General features: G+C 41.8%; 1 protein-coding gene across 1 annotated transcript in view; it reads left to right on the top strand.

The window, feature by feature from the left end:
- Nucleotides 1-23,273, top strand: part of LOC309415198 (protein fem-1 homolog C-like) — a gene marked incomplete at both ends in the record, with an annotated part of 51,596 nt that extends 28,323 nt beyond the window's left edge. Inside the window, one exon of the mRNA XM_082012648.1 lies at nucleotides 21,964-23,273. Within this exon, the coding sequence (XP_081868774.1) occupies nucleotides 21,964-23,273 (1,310 nt within the window). The remainder of the gene's footprint in view (nucleotides 1-21,963) is intronic.
- Nucleotides 23,274-23,894: the final 621 nt, after the last annotated feature.

Genomic DNA, 23,894 nt, shown 5'->3' with positions numbered 1-23,894 from the left:
TTACCTTATGGGAGGAAATAGAGGCCAAACCTTTACCCCCTAATGCCTCGGCACAAAAAGCTGAAATAGTTGCTCTAAGAAGGGTACTAGAAATTGCAAAAGTCAAAGAATTGATATATATACAGACTCCAAGTATGCCTTTGGAGGTGTACACACTCATGGAGCTATTTGGAAGGAACGTGGACTATTAAATTCACAAGGGAGTGGTATAAAATATATATAAGAGATCTTAAATTTGCTTCAGGATGTATTAGAGCCAAAAGAAGTGGCAATAATTCACTGCAAAGCTCATCAAAAAGGGCAAGGAGAAATAATTCAGGGAAACAAAAGAGCTGACTTAGCTGCAAAAAGGGCTGCCTTACATGAGCAAATAATCAGAGCTTTGATACCCAGCAGAAAGATTGATATAAAGCCCCCTCAGTATTCGAAGAAAGATCAACTAGCAGAAAAATTGAAGTGTACAAAGAATACAGAAGGATGGTGGATCACTCCAAACCAGCAAGTTCTTATTACAGTTAAAATGATGGGAGTTCAGTTTTGTGTTCAGTTTTGGGCCCCTCACTACAAGAAGGACATTGAGGTGCTGGAGCGTGTCCAGAGAAGGGCAACGAAGCTGGTGAGGGGTCTGGAGCACAAGTCTTATGAGGAGCGGCTGAGGGAACTGGGGTTGTTTAGTCTGGAGAAGAGGAGGCTGAGGGGAGGCCTTATCGCTCTCTACAACTACCTGAAAGGGGGTTGTGGCGACGTGGGTGTTGGTCTCTTCTCCCAAGTAACTAGCGATAGGACGAGAGGAAATGGCCTCAAGTTGCGCCAGGGGAGGTTTAGATTGGATATTAGGAAAAATTTCTTTACTGAGAGAGTGGTCAAACATTGGAAGAGGCTGCCCAGGGAGGTGGTGGAGTCACCATCCCTGGAAGCATTCAAAAAACGTGTAGATGTGGCGCTTCAGGACATGGTTTAGGGGGCATGGTAGTGTTGGGTTAATGGTTGGACTTGATGATCTTAAAGGTCCTTTCCAACCTTAATGATTCTGTGATTCTGTGAGTTCTTAAAAGACTAAATTAAGAGATTAATATGGGAGCTCACACTATGATATGTAGTTTCAGGAGATATGCTATAGGGCCAAAAATGCAATCAAGTGCGGACCTAATACTAAGAAGATGTCAGATCTGCTGCGCAAACAACCCTAAGATTCAAAGAAAGCCAGCAAGGCAACATAAAAAGGGGAATAGCCCACGGGGAGTACTGGCACATATATTTCTCTGAATTACCAAAATGTGGGCCATATAAATATTTATTTATTTTGGCAGACACATTCTCTGTGTGGCCAGAAGCTTTCCCTTGCCACAACAATCAAGCTAGGGAAGTAATGAAAATTTTATTAAAAGAAATAATTCCTCAATTCAGAATCCCTGAGGGCTTATCCTCAGATAACAGACCTCACTTTATTTCAGAAAAAGTCCAAGGAGTGTCGAGATTCCTTCAACTGAAGTGGGATCTACATACCCCTTGGAGACCACAGTCCAGTGGGAAAACAGAAAGAATGAATCAGACACTTAAAAGACAAAATTCCAAATTATATCAAGAAACCCATCTCAAGTGGGCAGATATTTTACCAATTGCCCTAATGAGGATTAGAATTACTCCCCGAGTGAGGGAAGGGGTAAGCCCCTTTGAAATATTATATGGAAAACCATATCCTGTTAATAAGAGGGGTAGTCAAAGTGATCAGATACACATCAGAGGTGAAGGAATTTTGAAAGATTATTTATTATCCCTCTAGCAGGTATTATCCTCTTTGCACAGGTACCTCAATCAGCGGGCCCTGTTTCCTCTGGACTCTCCTGTACATAACTTCAAGCCTGGAGATTTAGTTTACATCTGGACCTGGAAGGATGAACCACTAAAAGAAAAGTGGAAGGGACCTCACCTCATGCTCTTGACCACATACACTGCAGTAAAAGGGTAAGAAGAGATCAGCTCCTGGATCCACTACACGAGAGTGAAGGGAACTCCACCGGAGGAACAGTGGACATCTGTACCAACAGGAGCACTAAAGCTAAGACTTTCTAAAAATTATATGAGCTAATGAAGTGTTTATAGTTAGAATATAATTTACGGTAACATTGATCTTTTCAAACTAAATCTCAATGACCACAAGAATATTAATGAAGATACTCTTGCTTTTGCTGCTATTTAGATACTCTACACTATACATGATCAGAGTTAATGGAAACACAGGAATAATGGGAAAGCCAATGAAGAATCTTACATTGACAATAACTAGTAATCATATAATGATGGAAACAAATAGGCACCTTATTTCTGTTATACCGGGTTATTAAATCTCTATTAGATGTCTATTAGACAACAGGGGGAAGGAGGTTTAAGACTTGGTTTTATTTCTTATTATCCTACTCTGATTTTGATTGGCAATAAATTCAATGATTGGCAATCATTCAAATTGGTGAATGATCTCTCCCTGTCCTTCTCTCAACCCACTAGCTTCTCGATATATTTTTCTCTCCCCTGTCCAGCTGAGGAGGTGTTGTCCCAAATATGGGTTCTTCCACCCGGTGTGCAGAGAGACGAAAAACACACAGAGTCGAGATATTTGCTTTTATTCCAAATCTGCACAGAGTTGGGTGCTAGGTGGTAGGCCCACAAAGCTAGCACGCCTCAGTTAACACACAGAAAATATTTATACACTTCGAGCAACAGTTATCAGTATTTTTTTTAAAGTTGGCTCAGTCACCCTTGTTTCTATTGGTTCTTGCAAGCCTCGTCTCCACTTAAAGTCACAGCATCCTTCTTTTTTCCTAGGCATGCTCAGTGAGGAAGGGGCTTTTGTAAGGAGGGGGCTTTCCCCGCCCAGAGGAAGGTTTCTATTATGCATATTGTATGTTAATTAGATGTTAATTAGGATAGTTCACTCAAGGTTCAGTAGTTGTCTTCCTTTTGTGAGTATCTTGTTCCTTCCCTCAAGGTTGCATCTTGTTAACTCCTTACAGAGACTAAACAATACCCCCAGCTTCATTCCTCCCATACCTTCAACAGATTCCCCCCTTTGAGACTTAGAGAAATAATGAATATTTCAAATACATCTCACTTAGATCTTTTCATTTTAAAGTCCCCATACTTGGGAGGCTTCAGAATTTTCCAAAATTGCTCTATGGTTTCTTCCCATTGCCATATGTCTTGTTGGAAATTTTTCTGTCCTTTATAGGAAAGCTTTTAGGTCTGAGGAGTTTACTTTCCTCTGTGGTGAGCATGCCTACCTTGCATTAGAGCTATTTGCTTCATCATGAGCCAAACCTTAAAATACAATATGATTATAAGCAATACACGTAAACATGTTAGTGACAATAAATCACAACGGGATGTCGCATGACATCAGAGGAGGGCTTTCCACCATCTATGTTCTCCATCTTTCTTCATTCGGTCCAAAACACGATGTATCTCTTCTGCCTCAGGGTGAATGCTGAAGTCCTTTGTTCATCATCTCAGGCACATCCCAGCAACTGGTGTAGATCCTTATGTTGTAAAAGTTTTTTTTTACCAGAGTGAGATTCATCCCAATGGGAGTAGGCAATAGATTTTTAACTAAAGGATAATTGAATTGTAACAGCTGATAAGATGTAATAGAAGCTGCACAGTTAAACTCACATCCTATAATGTTAATAGTTACAAACACAAGTATTTGAGTGATTACTTACATGAACAGTGATATTATCTACAACTAAAAAATTACAAAGAGTTCTTATACATACACATCCCTTCCGAATATATACAAGTACAGTTCCAGGGATCTCTTCTGGATGTATCTCAAAGTGGAAAACATTTTGCTCAGTGTCAAGGCAAATGTCCTGAGCTTTAATGGTGTTACTTCCCTGTTGTTCCCATAATACACATGCATCAATTTCAACAGTCTGCTGTTTGTTATTGCCTCTTTGGGCCTATACTCTAATGGATAGAGTATAGTACTGTTGTGATTTAATCCTAATGCAATGATCAGGTAGATGTTTTTTACTGATGCATTCTGTATGGTTAAAACAAAAGCCATGGCTTTATTATTAATAGGGTCATGAGTGAAATTAACTAGATACCACCATGATTGGAATTTTCTTTCAAATTTGGCTGCGTTTTCCCAGATTATTTTTCAAATTTCAGTGGGTAAAGTGCCATCTTTTCCTTCTCTTAAAATTGCTGCTATTGTAGATTGCACCCACAGTTGAGCTTGGATACAACTAAGAGCTAGAGAAATATTACTTTGGGCTACGCCAAGTGCATCTAGGATTAATTGGTGATCCTTTTCAGTAACTCTTTCCCACTGAGGTAATATTTTAGATACAAGCCACTGATGAGTTCCTAAAGCTGATAGGGAGGACCGTAATGGATGTTCTAGTTTGTTTAGATCATGTGTGGCTATACTAAGTTTGTTTGCAAGTATTTCAGCATTTATGCTGTTTAAGACTCACAATCCTGTCCCTAAGGTACCAGTTACATCTCTCTCTGCTCATTTTGGAGGGTAAGGCTCATGTAACCATGCTAACCACCCTGTATAAGATGTACTTACGAATGATGAACAGGTTGGTTTAACTGCAGAGAGATTTAGTTTGCATTAATAGTTCTATTCGTTTGAGGGACCATGATGGGTTAAACATCACTTGCTGTCATCCTACATGTCTGATTACATATGATCCAATTTCAAAGATCAATGGGCATATAGTTTGGGTGGTTCTGTAAGTAGCAGTATGAGGTTTAGGGGTAGGTGTTAGCATGATCGTTAAGGATAGTCCATTTCCATTACCTTTCCCTGTATCTACCCATAAGCATACTACTGCCAGAGGTGTGTCGTTGAAGAAGCTAATGTTACAGTAGGGGCATGAAAAGCAGCTTTCCCTTTCCTTTGATTGAGTTTGATTCGTCATTTTGATGACTACAGAGGCGTGTCCCTTTAGACAGTTTGTCACATTACATTCAGTAGAGATTCTGTAACCTGGATGCTGTAACAGAAATAAGGTACCTATTTGTTTTTGTCATTATATGATTACTGGTGATTGTCAATGTAAGGTTTTGTACTGGCTTTCCCATTCTTCCTGTGTTTCCATCAACTCTGATCACATCTGGTATAGGGTGTCTGATTAGCAGTGAAAGCAAGAGTATCTTCATTAATATTCTTATTGTCATTGTGATTTGGTTTGGAAAGATCAGTGTTACCATAAACCATATTATAACTGTAAACAGTTCGTTAGCCCATAGACTTTTTAGAAAGTCTTAGATTCAGCGCTCCCATTGGCACAGATGTCCACTGTTCCTCTGATGGAGCTCCCTTCACTCTCATGTAGTGGATCCAGGAGCTGATCCCTTCTACTTTTCTTTTAGTGCTTCATCCTTCCAGGTCCAGATGTAAACCCAATCTCCAGGTGTGAAGTTATGTACCGAAGAGTTCAAAGGAAGCGGAGCCCGCTGGTTGAGATACCTGTGTAAAGAGGATAATACCCACAAGAGAGATAACAAATAATCTTTCAAAATTCCTTCACCTTTAATGTGTATCTGATCATTCCAGCTACCCACCTCATTGACGGGATAGAGTTTTCCATATAATATTTCAAAGGGGCTTATCCCTTCTCTCACTCGCGGAGTGATCCTAATCCTCACCAGGGCAACTGATAGGATATCTACCCATTTAAGCTGGGTTTCTTGACATACTTTGGAAATTTGTCTTTTAAGGGTCTGATTCATTCTTTCTACCTCCCCACTAGCCTGTGGTCTCCAAGGGATATGTAGATCCCATTTCAATTGGAGGAATCTTGACACTCCTTGGATTATTTCTAAAATAGAATGAGGTCCATTATCGGAGAATAGGCCCTCAGGGATTCCGAATTGGGGAATTATTTCTCCTAATAAAATTTTAATGACTTCCCTATGTTGATTGTTGTGGCAAGGGAAAGCTTCTGGCCACCCAGAGAATGTGTCTACTAAAACAGGTAGATATTTATATTGCTCACACTTTGGTAACTCAGAGAAATCTATTTGCCAGTGCTCCCTGGGGGCTGTTCCCCTTTTTGCTTCACCCATCAATAGCTTTCTTTAAATCTGTCCTGGTTTCAGCCAGGATAGAGCTGGTTTTTTTCACAGAAGCTAGTCTGAGACTGTGTTTTGGATTTGGGATGAGAAACTGTTGATAACGTGCTGATGTTTTGGGTTGTTGCTGAGCAGTCAAGGACAGTCCAGCTTCTTGTGCTGGCCTGCTAGCAAGTAGGCTGGGGGTGCACGGGAAGCTGGGAGGGGACACAGCCAGGACAGCTGGCCCAGACTGGCCAAAGAGATATTCCCTACTATACGACGTCATGCCCAGTACATAAACTGGAGTTAGCCGGGGGGTGTAATCGCTGCTCGGGGACACGCTATCGATCACTGGGTGGTGAGCAATTGCTGTATTGGGCATCACTTGTTCTTGTACATTCCTTTGTTGGTATTATCATTGTTGTTTCTTTCTCTCTTTCTGTCCTATTAAATTGTGTTTATCTCAACCCACGAGGTTTTTTTTCCTAATTCTCTCCCCTGTCCCACTGCGGGAGGGGGAATGAGTGAGCAGCTGTGTGGTGCTTAGTTGCTGGCTGGGGCTAAACCACGACAAAATCTTAGGGTTGTTTGTACAGCAGGTCTGACATCTTCTTACTATTAGGTCCACACACTTAGCCTGTATCAGAAATAGCATGGCCAGCAGGAGTAGGGAAGTGATTGTGCCCCTGTACTCAGCACTGGTGAGGCCGCAGCTTGAATACTGTGTTCAGTTTTGGGCCCCTCACTACAAGAAGGATGTTGAGGTGCTGGAGCGTGTCCAGAGAAGGGCAACAAAGCTGGTGAGGGGTCTGGAGCACAAGTCTTCTGAGGAGCGGCTGAGGGAACTGGGGTTGTTTAGTCTGGAGAAGAGGAGGCTGAGGGGAGACCTTATCGCTCTCTACAACTACCTGAAAGGGGGTTGTGGCGACGAGGGTGTTGGCCTCTTCTCCCAAGTAACTAGTGATAGGACAAGAGGAAATGGCCTCAAGTTGCGCCAGGGGAGGTTTAGATTGGATCTTAGGAAAAATTTCTTCACTGAGAGGGTGGTCAGGCATTGGAACAGGCTGCCCAGGGAGGTGGTGGAGTCACCATCTCTGGAAGTGTTCAAAAAACGTGTGGATGTGGCACTTCAGGACATGGTTTAGGGAACATGGTGGCGCTGGATTAATGGTTGGACTTGATGATCTTGAAGGTCCTTTCCAACCTAGTGATTCTGTGATTCTGTGATTGCATTTTTGGCCTTATAGCATATCTCTTAACACTGCTGAACATAACATCAGCTCCCAGCTGAGTTTCTTCATGTTGTTTCTTGAGGAGAGCTTCCATCATTTTGGCTGTAGTAAGAACTTGCTGATTCGGGGTTACCCACCATCCTTCTGTTTCTCTTGAATGTTTTGGTATTTCCACCAATTGATTCTCCCTTTCCTGCTATGCATTGTAACAGCGTTGCATCATCATTCTCACCCCACCATTTTTCTAAGTCTTTTGTCAATATGTTACCAGAGTAGGGCTGTTTGTTTGTTTTGTTTTTTTTTTAAATCCTTTGGGCAGCACATTTCAACACAACAGCACCTTTCTTCCCATCGTGGGGTTTTCCCATTTGAAGGCAAAGATTGTTTGGCTTTGTTCATCCACTGGGATACAGAAAGCATCTTTTAAGTCCAAAATAGTAAAATAGGCGTTTGTTTCAGGTACCAAAGTTAGTAAGGTGTAAGGTTTCAATACAGTGGGGTGCGTGTCCAGTCTTGTACTAGTCAATATTCTTCAGTACGAGGCTTCCTTACTGGTAAAATAGGAGTATAAAATTCAGATTGACATTCTCTAAGCAGTCTGTTTTGCATAAAAGTATTTGTCAAGGGCTTCAGACCCTTGTGTGCTTCCAATCTAATAGGGTACTGATTTACCCTTACCAGCTTTGCCCCCGGCTTTAGTTCTACTGTAATCTGAGTTACATTTTTCGCTTTACCTAGTCTCTTTGAGGCCCATGGTGAAGGAATTACCGCATTCAGTATCATGTCTGAGATGTTGTTTCCCGTCTTTTCCAGGGTTTTATCTGTCAGTAGGCAGATTTGTGCCTTCCATGCCATTTTGGGTGGGTTGTGAAGCTGTACAGAGTTTTCAGGAAAGGTTACTTGTGCATTCAATTTACATAACAAGTCTCATCCTAGCAGTGGAAGGGGGCATTTTGGCATATACAGAAACTCGTGAGTTAGTTTAGTATTTCCAATTGCACATTCCACAGGTGGTAAAAATGACCTTAATGTTCTCTTTCCCATTGTCCCAGCAATCTGTATAGTAGTTTTGCTTAGGGGCCCTTTACAACTAGTGACTACTGAAGGAGTGGCTCCACTATCTATTAAAAAATCTATGGTCTTGTTCCCCAGCTTAACTGGAACCAGGGGATCGGCTGGGGATACTTTAATGTTTTCCCCGATCCTCTTCACTCATTGTCTGAATCTTTTAACATAATAAGTTTAGCATTTCCTGCATAATCTTTTTTCTCTGGTCCCTTTCAGTTTGGGCATTCGTTCTTCCAGTGCCCTTCCTGTCTATGGGCTGCATGCTGATTTGGTCCTACAGGGGTTCAGTTTTGTGGGCCTCTTCCTCTACTTTTCCCTTGACATCATTTCTATTTATTGCTGCTGCCGGCAAAGATGCTTGTAACTTCATTCTGCTCTCTTTTTCTTTTTCTTTCTCTCTCGTCCCAATTGTTATACACTTTATATGCTATTTCTATTAAATGTGAAATGGACATTCCACTGGCCCCCTCAACTTTCTCTTTATATCCTGGGCCGACTGCCCAATGCACAGCATATTGAACATCCTCTGATTTGCCTCATCATCCGGATTCAAGCCCATCCATTTTCTAGCTACTTCACATAACCTCTCGTAAAAGGCTGATGGATTTTCATTGGAGCCCTGTCCCACCTCTGTCCGGGTTTTGGCCAGGATAGAGGTAATTTTATTCCTAGTAGCCGGCACAGTGCTGTGTTTTGAATTTGGGATGAAAAGAATGTTCATAACACACTGATGTTTTGAGTTATTGCTAAGCAGTCAAGGACTGTCCAGCTTCTCATGCTGGCCTGCCAGCAAGAAGGGGGGGGTGTACGGGAAGCTGTGAGGGGGCATATTTTTCAATTTTGGTACTCTGTGCCAGACCCCATATAATATTAATTGTTGGTATTGCTTCAGCTGGGCCTTTCCTCCCCCCGTTAGGGTCCCACTCAGGATCTTTTCAAGTAGGAAAATAATCCCCAGGGTACTCCTGTTTATTTCTATTCTCACATTCTTCCTTGTTGTTTTTTTTTTTTAATTATCATTCCATTTCCTTTGCTGTAAAGAAAGTATTTAATAATGCTTGTACATCTCCCATCTCCCCAAGTAGGACTGTGAGTCAGCATGACAGTCTCTAAAAGCCAGTGCATTCCTTCAGGATTTTCTCTATATGAACCAACAGATTGTTTCCAGTTTAACAGGTCAGAGGTAGTGAACGGAAAATCTACGAAAACCGGCAATCCTTCTGGTCCCACCACTTGTCTTAATGGAGCCTGAATAACTGGCTGAGTGTGCCCTCTAGTCCGACTGGAAATAGGGCTGAAATTCTCACTGCTCGATTGTGAACTAGAATCAATCAGTGATTGTCCCGCACTACTTCTATATAAAGGTGGGGCAGTTGGAACTAACAATTGCACATCCTCCTGCTCTTCACCCTCTACAACTTTCTTATCATCACAGCCCATGTCAGAACCACTCCTTTTTTTCCTTATCAGAAGCTGTATACATCATTAGGTCAGTTGTTAGTTTACATTTTTATGAATAGCAGGATTTCTGTACAGAGTCATAAAAGCATCAACATACAAAACTGCATCCCATTTTCCCAAGTCGATGACAAAACAACATTAACTGCAGTATAATATTAAATTGTAAAAACCCATTTTCCAGCCATCATTCACCATTGTCCAATTTGTAATTTAGCCACCATTGATTACAATATTTTTTTCATTTTATCTTTAGTCATTGGATCTCCCCCAAATTTATTCCAGTTCTTCAAAATACACCCCAAAGGGCTACAGGGAGGAAGCATGGATTGGTTCGAGACCATTTTGCCAACTGTTGCCTATTACCTATGCCTGGTTCTCACACTCGGCAAGGCACCCCCCTGGTACCGAGCTTCAGCGTGTAAAGAATGTACCCCTGTGCGCCCTCGGCTCTGACCCCACCGGTCAATTAAGGCACCCCTTGCTGGCGTCTACGGGCGACTTATGCGCATGTAACTTTCTTTTAACTTTTTATACCTTTTCCATGAAAATAATTAAATTTTCATACTCACCAGTCCAAGGATTCAGCTCCCTTTCACCCTTATGCAAATATCTCTTTTTGGGCGTTGCACCTTTGAGACGCTCGTCGCCCCAACCTCGGAGGAGATCCGGAGGAGTCCCCGATCAACAGGTCGGTGTGTGCTGGAGTCCTGTCCGGTCCCATTCTCCACTGTCGGGGTCGGCAAGACGATCTGGGCAAGGCCTTATGGCAGTCCCATCTGGGGTGCCAAAACTGTTGTCCCAAATATGGGTTCTTCGACTTAGTGTGCAGAGAGCCGAAAACCACACAGAGTCGAGATATTTGCTTTTATTCCAAATCTGCACAGAGTTGGGTGCTAGGTGGTAGGCCCACAAAGCTAGCACGCCTCAGTTAACACACAGAAAATATTTATACACTTCGAGCAACAGTTATCAGTATTTTTTTAAAGTTGGCTCAGTCACCCTTGTTTCTATTGGTTCTTGCAAGCCTCGTCTCCACTTAAAGTCACAGCATCCTTCTTTTTTCCTAGGCATGCTCAGTGAGGAAGGGGCTTTTGTAAGGAGGGGGCTTTCCCCGCCCAGGGGCAGGTTTCTGTTATGCAAATCACACGTTAATTAGATGTTAATTAGGATAGTTCACTCAAGGTTCAGTAGTTGTCTTCCTTTTGTGAGTATCTTGTTCCTTCCCTCAAGGTTTCACCTTGTTAACTGCTCACAGAGACTAAAGAATACCCCGAGCTTCATTCCTTGCATGCTTTCAACAGACACCCCCACCTCTCCCTTCTTTCCGGGCTCAACTTTGGTCCTGATTTCTCTACCACCTGCCCTCCCCCCCCAGCGGCACCGAGGGAGGGGACGGACGGACTGACAGACATACAGGGAATGGTGGTTGCAGTCAGTTCATTACACATTGTTTCTGCTGCTCCTTCCTCCTCAGAGGGAGGACTCACACTCTACCCCTGCTCCAGCGTGGGTCCCCCACAGGGTCACAAGTCCTGCCAGCAAACCTGCTCCAACGTGGGCTTCTCCCTCCATGGGGCCAAAGCCTTCTTTGGGCACATCCACGTGCTCTGGCGTGGGGTCCTCCATGGTCTGCAGGTGGATATCTGCTCCACCGTGGAGCTCCATGTGCTGCAGGGGGACAGGTCTTCACCACGGACAGCAGGGGAATCTCTGCTCTGGCACCTGGAGCACATCCTCCCCTTCCTTCACTCACCTTGGTATCTGCAGAATTGTTTTCACATGTTTTTACTCCTCTCTCTGGCTGCAAATGCTGCCTGCTGGTTTTTTTTCCCTTCTTAAATATGTTACCACAGAGGCGCCTACCATTGTCGCTGATTGGCTTGGCTTTGGATTGCAGTGGGTCCCCCTTGGAGCCGGCTGGCACTGGCTCTGTCGGACACAGGGGAAGCTTCTAGCAACTTCTTGCAGAAGCCACCCCCTGCAACCCTCCGCCGCTACCAAAACCTTGCCTCGCAAACCGAACACAACAGTGTACCCTAATGTCATCAAGTTATAAAGGGGCAGAACCCATCTGTATTTCTGGAGTGACAGGGGGATCCCAGCAGCTGACTGTACTGGAGGCCGAAGTGAGCCTAACTGGGAACGAGTGGCAGAAGCACCCCTTGTGACTGGCCCAGAGGCTCCGTGCATCCTGGGCATAGACTACCTCAGGAGAGGGTATGTCAAGGACCCAAAAGGGTACCGGTGGGCTTTTGGTATAGCTGCCTTGGAGACGGAAGAAATTAAACAGCTGTCCACCTTGCCTGCTCTCTCAGAGGACCCTTCTGTTGTGGGGCTGCTGAGGGTTGAAGAACAACAGGTGCCGATCGCTACCACAGTGGTGCACCGGAGACAATATTGCACCAACAGAGACTCCCTGATCCCCATCCATAAGCAGATTAGTTGACTGGAGAGCCAAGGAGTGATCAGCAAGAGTCACTCACCCTTTAACAGCCCCATATGGCCAGTGCGAAAGTCTAATGGCGAGTGGAGACTGACAGTAGACTATTGTGGCCTGAAAGGAGTCACGCCGCCACTGAGCGCTGCCGTGCCGGACATGCTAGAACTTCAGTATGAACCGGAGTCAAAGGCAGCCAAGTGGTACGCCACAAATGATATCACTAACACATTTTTCTCAATCCCTTTGGTGGCAGCAGAGTGTAGGCTACAGTTTGCTTTCACTTGGAGGGGTGTCCAGTACACCTGGAATCGACTTCCCCAGGGGTGGAAACACAGCCCTACCATTTGCCATGGGCTGATCCAGACTGCACTGGAACAGGGTGAAGCTCCAGAGCACCTGCAATACATTGATGACATCATCGTATGGGGCAACACAGCAGAAGTTTTTGAGAAAGGGAAGAAAATAATCCAAATCCTTCTGAAAGCTGGTTTTGCCATAAAACAAAGTGAGGTTAAAGGACATGCACAGGAGATCCAGTTTTTAGGAGTAAAATGGCAAGATGGACATCGTCAGATCCCAGTCAACGTGATCAGCAAAATAACAGCTATGTCCCCACCAACTAGCAAAAAGGAAACACAAGCTTTCTTGGGTGCTGTGGTTTTTTGGAGAATGCATATTCCAAATGACAGTCTGACTTTAAGCCCTGTCTATCAATCAAGTGACCCGGAAGAACTATTTCAAATGGAGCCCTGAGCAATGACAAGCCTTTGAACAAATTAAACAGGAAACAGTTCCTGCAGTAGCCATTGGGCCAGTCCGGGCAGGACAAGATGTTAAAAATGTGCTCTACACGGCAGCCGGGGAGAATGGCCCTACCTGGAGTCTCTGGCAGAAGGCACCAGGAGAGACCCAAGGTCGACATCTAGGGTTTTGGAGTCGGGGATATAGGGGATCTGAGTCCCGCTATACTCCAACTGAAAAGGAGATATTGGCGGCATATGAAGGAGTTCGAGCTGCCTCAGAAGTGGTTGGTACTGAAGCACAGCTCCTCCTGGCACCCCGACTGCCGGTGCTGGGCTGGATGTTCAAAGGGAGGATCCCCTCTACACATCATGCGACTGATGCTACGTGGAGTAAGTGGGTCGCACTTATCACACAGCGGGCTCCAATAGGAAACCCCAGTCGCCCAGGAATCTTGGAAGTGATCATGGACTGGCCAGAAGGCAAAGATTTTGGAATATCGCCAGAAGAGGAGGTGGCGCGTGCTGAAGAGGCTCCACCATATAATGAACTGCCAGAGAACGAAAGGCAATATGCCCTGTTTACTGATGGGTCCTGTTGTATTGTAGGCAAACATCGAAGGTGGAAAGCTGCTGTATGGAGCCCTATACGAAGAGTTGCAGAAGCTGCTGAAGGACAAGGTGAATCAAGTCAGTTTGCAGAGGTGAAAGCCATCCAGCTGGCTTTAGATATTGCTGAACAAGAAAAATGGCCAATACTCTATCTCTCTACTGACTCATGGATGGTGGCAAATGCCCTGTGGGGGTGGCTACAGCAATGTGGTCATGGACTGGCCAGAAGGCATAGATTTCAGAATATTTCCAGAAGAGGAGGTGGCACGTGCTGAAGAAGACACACTGTATAATGAACTACCAGAAAATGAAAAGCAATATGCCTTGTTCGCTGATGGGTCCTGTCATATTGTAGGAAAACATCGGAGGTGGAAGGCTGCTGTATGGAGTCCTATATGACATAAAGCTGCTAGAGGACTTATTTCCTTCAAGTGCTCTGTGTAAAAAGAAAAAAAAGATTAAAAATTCAGTGTTTTCTGAACAACTTCACTTTATGAAGGTGATTATTTTCATCTGTGAGGCTGCAAAACTATATACCTGTGGTTTATTTTAACCATATGAAGAAATAATATTTTAATTTGAAGGACTGACCAATGCATGAATTTCAGCAGCTGAGCGTGTGTTTTCAGGAGATCTTTGGTATGATATCGCACTGCTATCATATTTTGGAAATCAAATTTTAAATTTAAATGTTTTTGCTATTCAGAAATTTGATCAAGCTTTTTCCAAGTTTTAGGAAGTGGTTGTCTTTAATATTGGTTGCAAATCAGGCCAAATCACTTTATGTCACTGCTTCTCTTTCTTTCCTCCCCATGTCACAAGCTACCAGCCTATTTGAGAATAATTTGCTTCTGACATAAAGACACAGCCTCATTAGACACACCTCCCTAGATGAGCTGTTTTGGGGTTTTTTTTAGTAGGAATTACTTCTGTGATACATGAAGCATTTGTGTAACATTCATACTACTTCTGATAAAGTAGGACTATAATGAAAGAATGAAACATGAAACTATGGCATCAGTTTAACATATTTTTTTTCCCTAATGTGTGTCGTGTTCCAGCATGACCTCATGCACAACCACTGATGCTTCAAGATGTACCTACTGCAACATGGATTTATCCACAGCCACAGACGCTTTGAGATGTACCTTCTCCAGCGTGGACTTATCCTTGGGCCACAATCCCATCAGAGGTATACCTGCTGTGGCACAGACATAACCATGGCCACAGATGCTTTGAGATGTCCCTGCTCTGGCATGGGCTTATTCATGGCCACAGATGCTTCGGGGTGTCCTGCTCCCCCATGTGGACTCATCCACAGGTCACAGTCCCTTTGACTTGAGTTCACAGTGGAGTTCCAGCCTGTCCAGTACAGCAGCACAGAAAAAGCAGCGATGCCCTGGCCACCTGCCAGCCCAGGCTCATGGCCATTGCTGTTATCAAAATCTTCCCAGGCTCAGCAGAGCCAGACGATCAGCAGTACAGCAGTATGGCAAGCAGTGAAAGCAAAAAGCAGCCACTAACGAGCACTGGACTCTAATATACATAAGGAAAGCAAACCCATGGCAAGCACAGGGGCCTGGCAATTCAGTAGCTAAACAGCAATAACAGCTATAAATTCTATCTAGCACATTCCAATCAAACCTGTCATTATCTCAAACCCTTCATGCCCCACATTGGGCGCCAAAAAGGACTGTCGTGGTTTAGCCCCAACCGGCAACTAAGCCCCACGCAGCCGCTCGCTCACTCCCCCACGGTGGGACGGGGGAGAGAATCGGAAGAGTAAAAGTGAGGAAACTCATGGTTTGAGATAAAGACAGTTTAATAGGTAAAGCAAAAGCCGCGCACGCAAGCAGAGCAAAACAAGGAATTCATTTACCACTCCCCATGGGCAGGCAGGTGTTCAGCCATCTCCAGGGAAGCAGGGCTCCATCACGCGTAATGGTTATTTGGGAATACAGATGCCATCACTCCGAACGTCCCTCCACCTCCTCCTCCTTCTCCATCCCAGCTTTATATACTGAGCATGACGTCATATGGTAGGGAATATCTCTTTGGCCAGCCTGGGTCAGCTGTCCTGGCTGTGTCCCCTCCCAGCTTCCCATGCACCCCCAGCCTTCTTGCTAGCAGGCCAGCACGAGAAGCTGGATTGTACTTGGCTGCTTAGCAACAACTCAAAACATCAGGATGTTGTCGAGATTTTCTCATCCCAAATCCAGAACACAGCCTCACTCTAGCTTCTATGAAGAAAATTAGCTCTATCCTGGCTGAAACCACGACATTATGTCTTTGTGAGATTCGGATTATTTAATTTTGTTCCTGTTTTTAATTAGAGAACATTATTTGGTCGTATGAATAGTAGAGATATAGATAGAAAACAGTATTAACAATGCAATATACTGCAATATAACAGTACCTTCTCTAGCAGAGAAGTGCTGTGACTAGCATATTTCCAGTCCAATTTTGTTCTTATGCAAGAATGAGAAGTTTCTTATGTTGTTGTAATATTACCTAGCTTCTACATGTGAACAGATTCCTGCAGATCGCTTAAGAATTAGAAATGGATTAAGAAAATTTAATGAGGTCTGCTTTGAAATAATCATCCTTAACTTAAAGAATCCTTAACAAATTTGACCAACATCTCTCTATATGTTTCTCTTAGCTGCTTATCAGAGAATGACTTTCAAAGGGTGTTTGCTTCTTTTCAGCCTATTTCCTCTTTAATACAGCAGTAGATATAATGTTGATTTTAATTTCTTACTAAAGAAATATTTTGTTACAAAAATTTGATTGACAACTGCAGAATTGCATAGATAGTGTTCAGGCACTGTTTATTCCTGTCACTATAGACAATATAGTGTTTTTGAAGTGGATAATAGTTGGTTTGCCATCCTTATATTTGAACAGTTGAATTTATGGGTAACGTGGAACATAGACCTTGAGTTAGATATCAAGGCTAACTGCCATGTCCTCTTAAATCTTCCTCAAATTTAACACTTGATAATTGCTAGGTAGATGGCTGGAATTCTTGTTATTTCTTAAGGTTGAGTTTTATGTGTGTGCATGTTTTGTTGGGTGGTGGGTTCTTTTTGTTTGGTTTAAGTTGGAAGCTCTCTATCCATCTATCTGCCTATATCCACTTTTAGTTTATGGAAGCTTGTATTCTTATAATATTTCCTTCCTGCTGCTGTTCCATCCAGTCAAACTGAAGTGAGGTGCAGCCACTAAAAATTAGTGTTGATCTCTTTCCTTTATTAGTTTGTGCATTGCTTGAAATAATTGTGGTCTCTAAGGCCTACTACAATATAAGTAGCTAAAAAATTACCCTACTTCTGATATGCTGTTAGTAACCACTGTTTGAGTAAGTAATTATAATACTAACTAAAAAAAGCAAATCTCTTAATGAGGGGGATCCAGGTGGAGAGAGTACTGAAAATCCTTGGTGGTTTAGGAATATTTCCACGTGTTCTGCATAGCTGCATTGTAAATTAATGACATATAAACTGTTGGTTTGTACCTGAATTTATGCAGACAATGGCTAAACTTAATTTGTGTGAATTTTTGTGCTGTTAATGTGTCATAGCATGCATATCTGGCAACTGATGAAAGAGTGTAAAGGGCAACATTATGTGGTGATGGATCTACAGTGTGTAATATGAATAGCTGCCATTGATCCTGTTGTCAAAGCTAGCAAGATGTATATCAATAATTGTGAAGCAATTGTAAGGACTTTGGTGTTACTAGTGCATTTTGATTTGTTTGACTTTAATATGCTTTTATGTTATGACTCTCTTAATATCTTAAAAATATTGACTTGAAGGTAGAAAATAAAGGATTATGAATGATAATATGTAAAGATTAAATAGTTGTGACCTAAGGATGACTCTAGTATGTTAACAAGTACAGTATGGTCTCTAATAAGAGGGGTTAAAATCAACTAACACCTCAAATATAACTATGTACACTAATATTTTGAAATTTAAATGTTAAAGTTAAATTTGCCCAGCTAACACAAGATTCTGACATACATTGGTGCAAACACTTGTAGTTCTGAACCTTTTTCATCCCAGGCCATGTCTAGATTGGCATTGGAATTGGCACCCTCCACAAGACCTTTCTAGTGTTTCAGAGCTCTGCTGTGAGTGAGGTAGTATGGACTTCAATACACCCTAAACTGGCTACATTAAGTGGTTGCTCAGCCTACACCCAGATGGATCTGGTTTTGGCTTCATCACTGAGTGTTCCAGAAGCGCGGATGGCCTGAGGAGCCAGTCAGTATTCACTTCTGGTTTGACAGCTATAGTTAAGTTTTAACTAGACTTTCTTCAGCACAGCAAGATGACTTAATGTGTGTATTGGCAAGCTGGTTTTGTATATTTGTCTGCTTTTGATCTCTTCCCATCTTAGGAATTCAAAGGTCTCATGCTTGTCAATCTGGAGGTATGAACAGTTTTCCATAATAAAGAAGGAATTATAGTTAATAAACTACAGTTGACAAACCAAACTTTTAATCCACCTAATTTTGGAAAAATATCTGTTCCTGTGATTGTAAATTTTGTTGGTCTCTGTGGAAAGTGTAGTGTGACCAGACCAGTTTATAGGTGAAGCTCCTGTCACTGACTTAATGCTCCATTAGTGTCAAAGATCGCCTAGGGTATTTGAGACTGAAAATCACTTCTTATTAACACCTGGGTTTAGTTTCATAAGTCTTGATCTAACAGATATTATTGGGTGCCACTTTGTGTGCAGTGTCTTCTTTTTTTGTAAGTGATAGTAAAATAGTTGGCTGCTATTCAGAAATGTATTGGAAAAAGAACATTTAGCAAGTTAAGCTCACTGTATGTTAATGAGCAATCTAATGTTTTGTGGGTTGTGGTTTTTTTAATGTTTGGAACTTGCACTTAAGAAATTGTTTGAGGGGACAAAGTGTGATCACAGCTCCTGTTCTACTATAATTGTAAAAAACTGTTAACCCTTAGTCATAATCTTTTGAAAATAGCTTTTTGCACACCTTTGGTATGAATTTGATTAGTATGGTAGCTAAATTTGTATTATCTAGTGTGCTTGGATTGAGACTTGGTTTGTCTTGAATAACTACTGTTCCTCCTTACTACTGTCTTTCTGGTTACTGGAATTGAGAGCGATAAGCAAGTCTTGAAATGTACTGTCAATTCTTCCTCTGATGGTCCACAATCAAGTTTGAGGAAGAAGCAGCAGATTAATTTACATGTAAAGTTTCAGGAAGTGAAAGATTAGAAGAGAAAGTGAGGAGGGGATGGTTGGAATACTAGCAGGGGAACAGAGGCAAAATGTTCTGTGCCCATTAGATCACTTTCATCAAAATAGACCTTGAGTTTCTACATCCTTCTGCTGTATACTAAAACTTGCAAAACTCCTGGATATGCTTGTTCCCATCCTAGTGGTTTATCTACAGAAGATAAGAGCAAGCTGCTACTTGATAATCTAACTCAAACAATAGGATAGAGGTTTGCATTGTGGATCTAAAGGATCTGGTTCTGCTAATGACAAGTAGGTACTGAATTTAGAGGACAGTCATCATGGTTTCTCCAGATATTTCTGAATTTTGCTTTTTTTCTTCAAACTTTGTCTTCATATCCCCTTACCAAGTTTCTTATTAAAAAGGAAGTAAGAATGCAGTGAAGTCAAAAGCTAGAAGATACCAAGTTTATTTACATAAACTTAATTCAGATTCTTATAATTGGAATGAGAATGAGAAACAAAATTTCTATTTCTGAAATGTATTTAACAAATATGAGTCTCTTTTTTTTTTTCCTCCTTCTTGTAGATAGATATATACATGTACCAACTTGTCGTGGTTTAGCCCCAGCCAGCAACTAAGCACCACACAGCCACTCGCTCACCTCCCCCCCGCCCACAGTGGGATGGGGGAGAGAATCGGGGGAAAAAAACCTCACAGGTTGAGATAAAAACAGTTTAATAGGACAGCAAAAGAAGAGGAAACAGCAATGATAACAACAACAACAATAATAATATTACTGATAAAGGAATATACAAAAACAAGTGATGCATAGTGCAGCAATTGCTCACCACCCAGTGATCGATAGCCCGTCCCCGAGCAGCGATTCCTGCCCCCCTGGCCAACTCCAGTTTTATATACTGGGCATGACGTTATATGGTAGGGAATATCTCTTTGGCCAGTCTGGGTCAGCTGTCCTGGCTGTGCCCCCTCCCCACTTCTTGTGCACCTCCTCACTGGCAGAGCATGGGAAGCTGAAATGTCCTTGACTGAGTATAAGCACTACAACTACTTAGCAACAACCAAAACCATCAGTGTGTTATCAACATTATTCGTATATCAAATCCAAAACACAGCACTATGCCAGCCATCAGGAAGAAAAAACAACTCTATCCCAGCCAAAACCAGGACACAACTTCAAATATTTTTGCAATTTAATTGAACCTGTTTAAGAGAGCGTGAACAATACGTTCTGGGCAGAAAGAATTTGTTAATGGAAAGCCTTTACCTCCATCTTATTTTCAGTTTATTTCAATGCAGCGTTCAGATTCTAAGACAAATCTCAGGCATGCTTTAGGGACTGATTTGAGTTTTACTGGCTAAACATTCTTTATATTAGAGTGAACTGCACATTCTAGAGATCAGAGCCTGGGGGGGGGAGTACATTAAGAAAATGTACGAAGGTAAATCTAAGCTGTTGAGATCAGGAGGCTGTATACCTACAAAAATGCACTTTTCCCAAACATCAGCTGAAGATTTCAAGACTACTGCTTTGTTTACCTACCTACTTCAGTTCTGTTATAGATGTAGAAATTCAACACCAAAGCCCATTGCAAATCAGTGTCTTGTTGGCGTAGAAAAAAGCCTGCCAAAATGCAAATGAGGAAGTTTTAGGAAACTTTCTCTCTGAACTTTTTGAATCAGATGACTATAAATGTACAGAATCCTTGGAAAAGGAGATCTCACTTGAGAATGTGGAAACTTGCTGATGTTGTAACAGATACAGATGATCTGATGGCCAGTAAACCAGAATTTGCCAGGCTAGTGGTATAAGACATTTTAATTGGGGGGGGGGATTCTTACATGGGTGTGCTGTTAATTATTTTCATGTTAATGTAGTGGGAGGCTGAAAAGTTGGTATGCCTGAATCTGTAGTATATATAAAAAAGAAGCTAGATTTAAATTGTGTAGTCTTAAAAGCAATCAACCACACAAGAGGCTTTATTATGTTGGGAGGGGGAGTTATTGGTTGTCCATCTTCCTGTCTCCCCCAGTGAAATACTCATATATGATCTCAAGCAAAACTTTCTTCTACTTGAAGCATAGTAGTTAAATATTTAACTGTGGTGTCTTTTTAATTTGCTGCAAATATGTATTTCAGTCAAGTGGCACTAGTGCTTGCTGGAAATTTCACCGCATAGTGTGAGTGCCACCTGAGTGCCTTTAGCATGACATTGCACATTCTCTTAATGAGAAATAATAATGTAAATGATAAGACTTATAAGACAAATGGCTGCATGTTGTGTATTGAAGGCATTGTTTGGTGGTTTGTTGGGGTTGTTTTTGGCTTTTGGGAATCCTGAGCAGAGGGGTTAATGTGGGACTTCAGGATCAAGACCTAATAAAGTACTAAGAATAGTTTGTCTGTGTGTATACATAGGCTTGACAAAATAAGCAGGTCCCTCAGAATATTCTGGCAGTCTCTGAGGCCCCAGCTGAGATGAAGGGCCTGTTGTGGTGAGCTGTATTTGCCTTTGTGTACAATTATTACCTTGGAACGCTTTAATCAAAGGCTTTGGATGAAAGAGAGGAAGAGGTACAGTGTAGAGGTGAACAAGGCTGATGTTGAGTTAGCACAGCTTTAATTTTTATACAGTTTTTTTTTTATTGTGGATGGAGATAGGAAGGAAGGAAAATATAACTTAAGATGGCAAGCTTAGGTTTCTGTTTTATACTTGAAAGCAGATACAAAATTGCTCACGTAGCAGAGAATTCTGGTTTGAGTTTTGAATAATGAGACATAAGTGTCCTTAAAATCTGTTTAATTCTTTTGGGTAATGTCCTGGTTTGGGGATCTGTGTTAGGCGAGCGGCTGTGTAGTGCTTAATTGCTGGCTGGGGCTAAACCATGACAGGCAATGATGTCAAGTATTTTGATTTGTATAATTGCCAGGTAACCTTGATGTTTTAATCAGGTCTTGAATATTTTAACTTGTCATTTAAGCCTTTCATAGTCTGTAGATGCCAAAACAGATTTTATTTTTCTTTTTTTAACTATTAGCATGGTGATATTTGGACTATAATTTGATTATGATTTATGCAGTTGTTTTTCTTCTTTTGCTAGGAAACACTGCATTACATGACTGTGCAGAATCTGGAAGTTTAGAGATCTTGAAGATGCTTCTCAAGTATTGTGCTAAGATGGAAAAGGATGGCTATGGAATGACTCCCCTTCTGTCAGCCAGTGTGACAGGCCACACAAATATCGTGGACTTTCTGACCCAACATGAACAGACCAGTAAGATAGAATGTATAAATGCTCTGGAACTTTTAGGAGCAACATTCGTGGACAAAAAGAGAGATCTGCTTGGCGCTTTGAAATACTGGAAGCGAGCTATGGAAATGAGATACAGTGATAGGACTAGTATCCTGAACAAACCTGTGCCACAAACACTAATTATGGCCTATGATTATGCTAAAGAGGTAAACAGCTCAGAAGAGCTAGAAAATCTTATTGCAGACCCTGATGAGATGAGAATGCAAGCACTATTAATTAGAGAACGTATTCTTGGTCCTTCTCACCCAGATACATCCTACTATATTAGATATAGAGGTGCTGTCTATGCAGACTCTGGAAACTTTAAGCGATGCATCAACTTATGGAAATATGCTTTGGACATGCAGCAGAGCAATCTAGATCCACTGAGCCCTATGACAGCCAGCAGTTTACTATCATTTGCTGAACTCTTTTCCTTCATGCTACAGGACAGGGCAAAAGGCCTGCTAGGCACTACTGTGACATTTGATGATCTCATGAGTATACTGTGCAAAAGTGTTCTCGAAATAGAGCGGGCCATGAAACAAATCCAGTGCCCTTCTGATCCAATACAGCTGAACAAAGCCCTTTCTATCATTTTGCATTTAATTTGCTTGTTGGAAAAAGTACCTTGCAGCTCAGAACAGGACCATTTTAAGAAACAGACTATTTACAAGTTTCTTAAGCTTCAGCCTAGAGGGAAGAATAACTTCAGTCCACTTCACCTTGCTGTTGACAAGAATACTACATGTGTGGGTCGCTACCCAGTTTGTAAATTTCCCTCTCTACAAGTTACTGCTATCCTGGTAGAATGTGGTGCTAATATAAATGTTAGAGACTCTGATAACAACAGTCCTTTACATATTGCTGCACTGAACAACCATCCAGGCATAATGAATTTTCTTATTAAGTCAGGTTCACACTTTGATGCCACAAACTCACATAAACAAACTGCTAGTGATTTGCTGGATGAGAAGAAAATAGCAAAAAACTTAATCCAGCCTATAAATCATACTACGTTGCAGTGTCTTGCTGCTCGTGTTATAGTGAATCATAGCATATGCTATGCAGGGCACATCCCTGAAAAACTAGAGAAATTTGTTTTGCTCCATAGATAATAGTGTACAGCCCAAGAGTGCTGTTGTTGAAGCATGACTTGGTGACAATGTTTTTCCTGAGCACTGTTGTGATATACCAGTATTCCCTTAGTTTGCTCCATCTCGCTGTCATTTGCTAAAGCATTGTTAGCGTTGCATCTGCAGAGTTGGTTAACTGATATTTGAATATACCATATATTATATTTTGTGGATTATTTGGAAATGTAGTGCCATATTTAGACTCTTAAAATTGTTTGCCAAAGGCTTGTCTATTCCGGTCTTATTTGTCTGTTGGGTGTTTAGGACTGAGTTGAATATTTTCCACTGATGTCTTTTTACTACAACTGTTGTGTGTATTTTATACAGTTGGAGGGTCGTCTTTTTTGGTTTTGCTCGAGCATTTCTACTCTTACTCTATTCTTTTTCTATGGACTTGTTAAACTGTGCAAGTTGTAAACATTGTTGTTAACATTTGCAACTACCATAAGTGCTTTTTATCTTCTCTATGCACTAACTTAAATGTGACTGTTGTGTGTGAACATATTTCTATGCAGCAGTTGGCCAATTTCAACTTAAATGTCCATTTTGATTTGCAGTTTTGTTTGGAGCTCTTTTTGAGAATGCTGCCTTCATAGCATGACA

Source organism: Phaethon aethereus, assembly GCF_964289735.1.
Source record: "Phaethon aethereus genome assembly, chromosome: W".
Classification (NCBI taxonomy): Eukaryota; Metazoa; Chordata; class Aves; order Phaethontiformes; family Phaethontidae; genus Phaethon; species Phaethon aethereus.
Note: the sequence above shows the minus strand (reverse complement) of the source record. Positions and strands in the feature narration are given on the sequence as shown.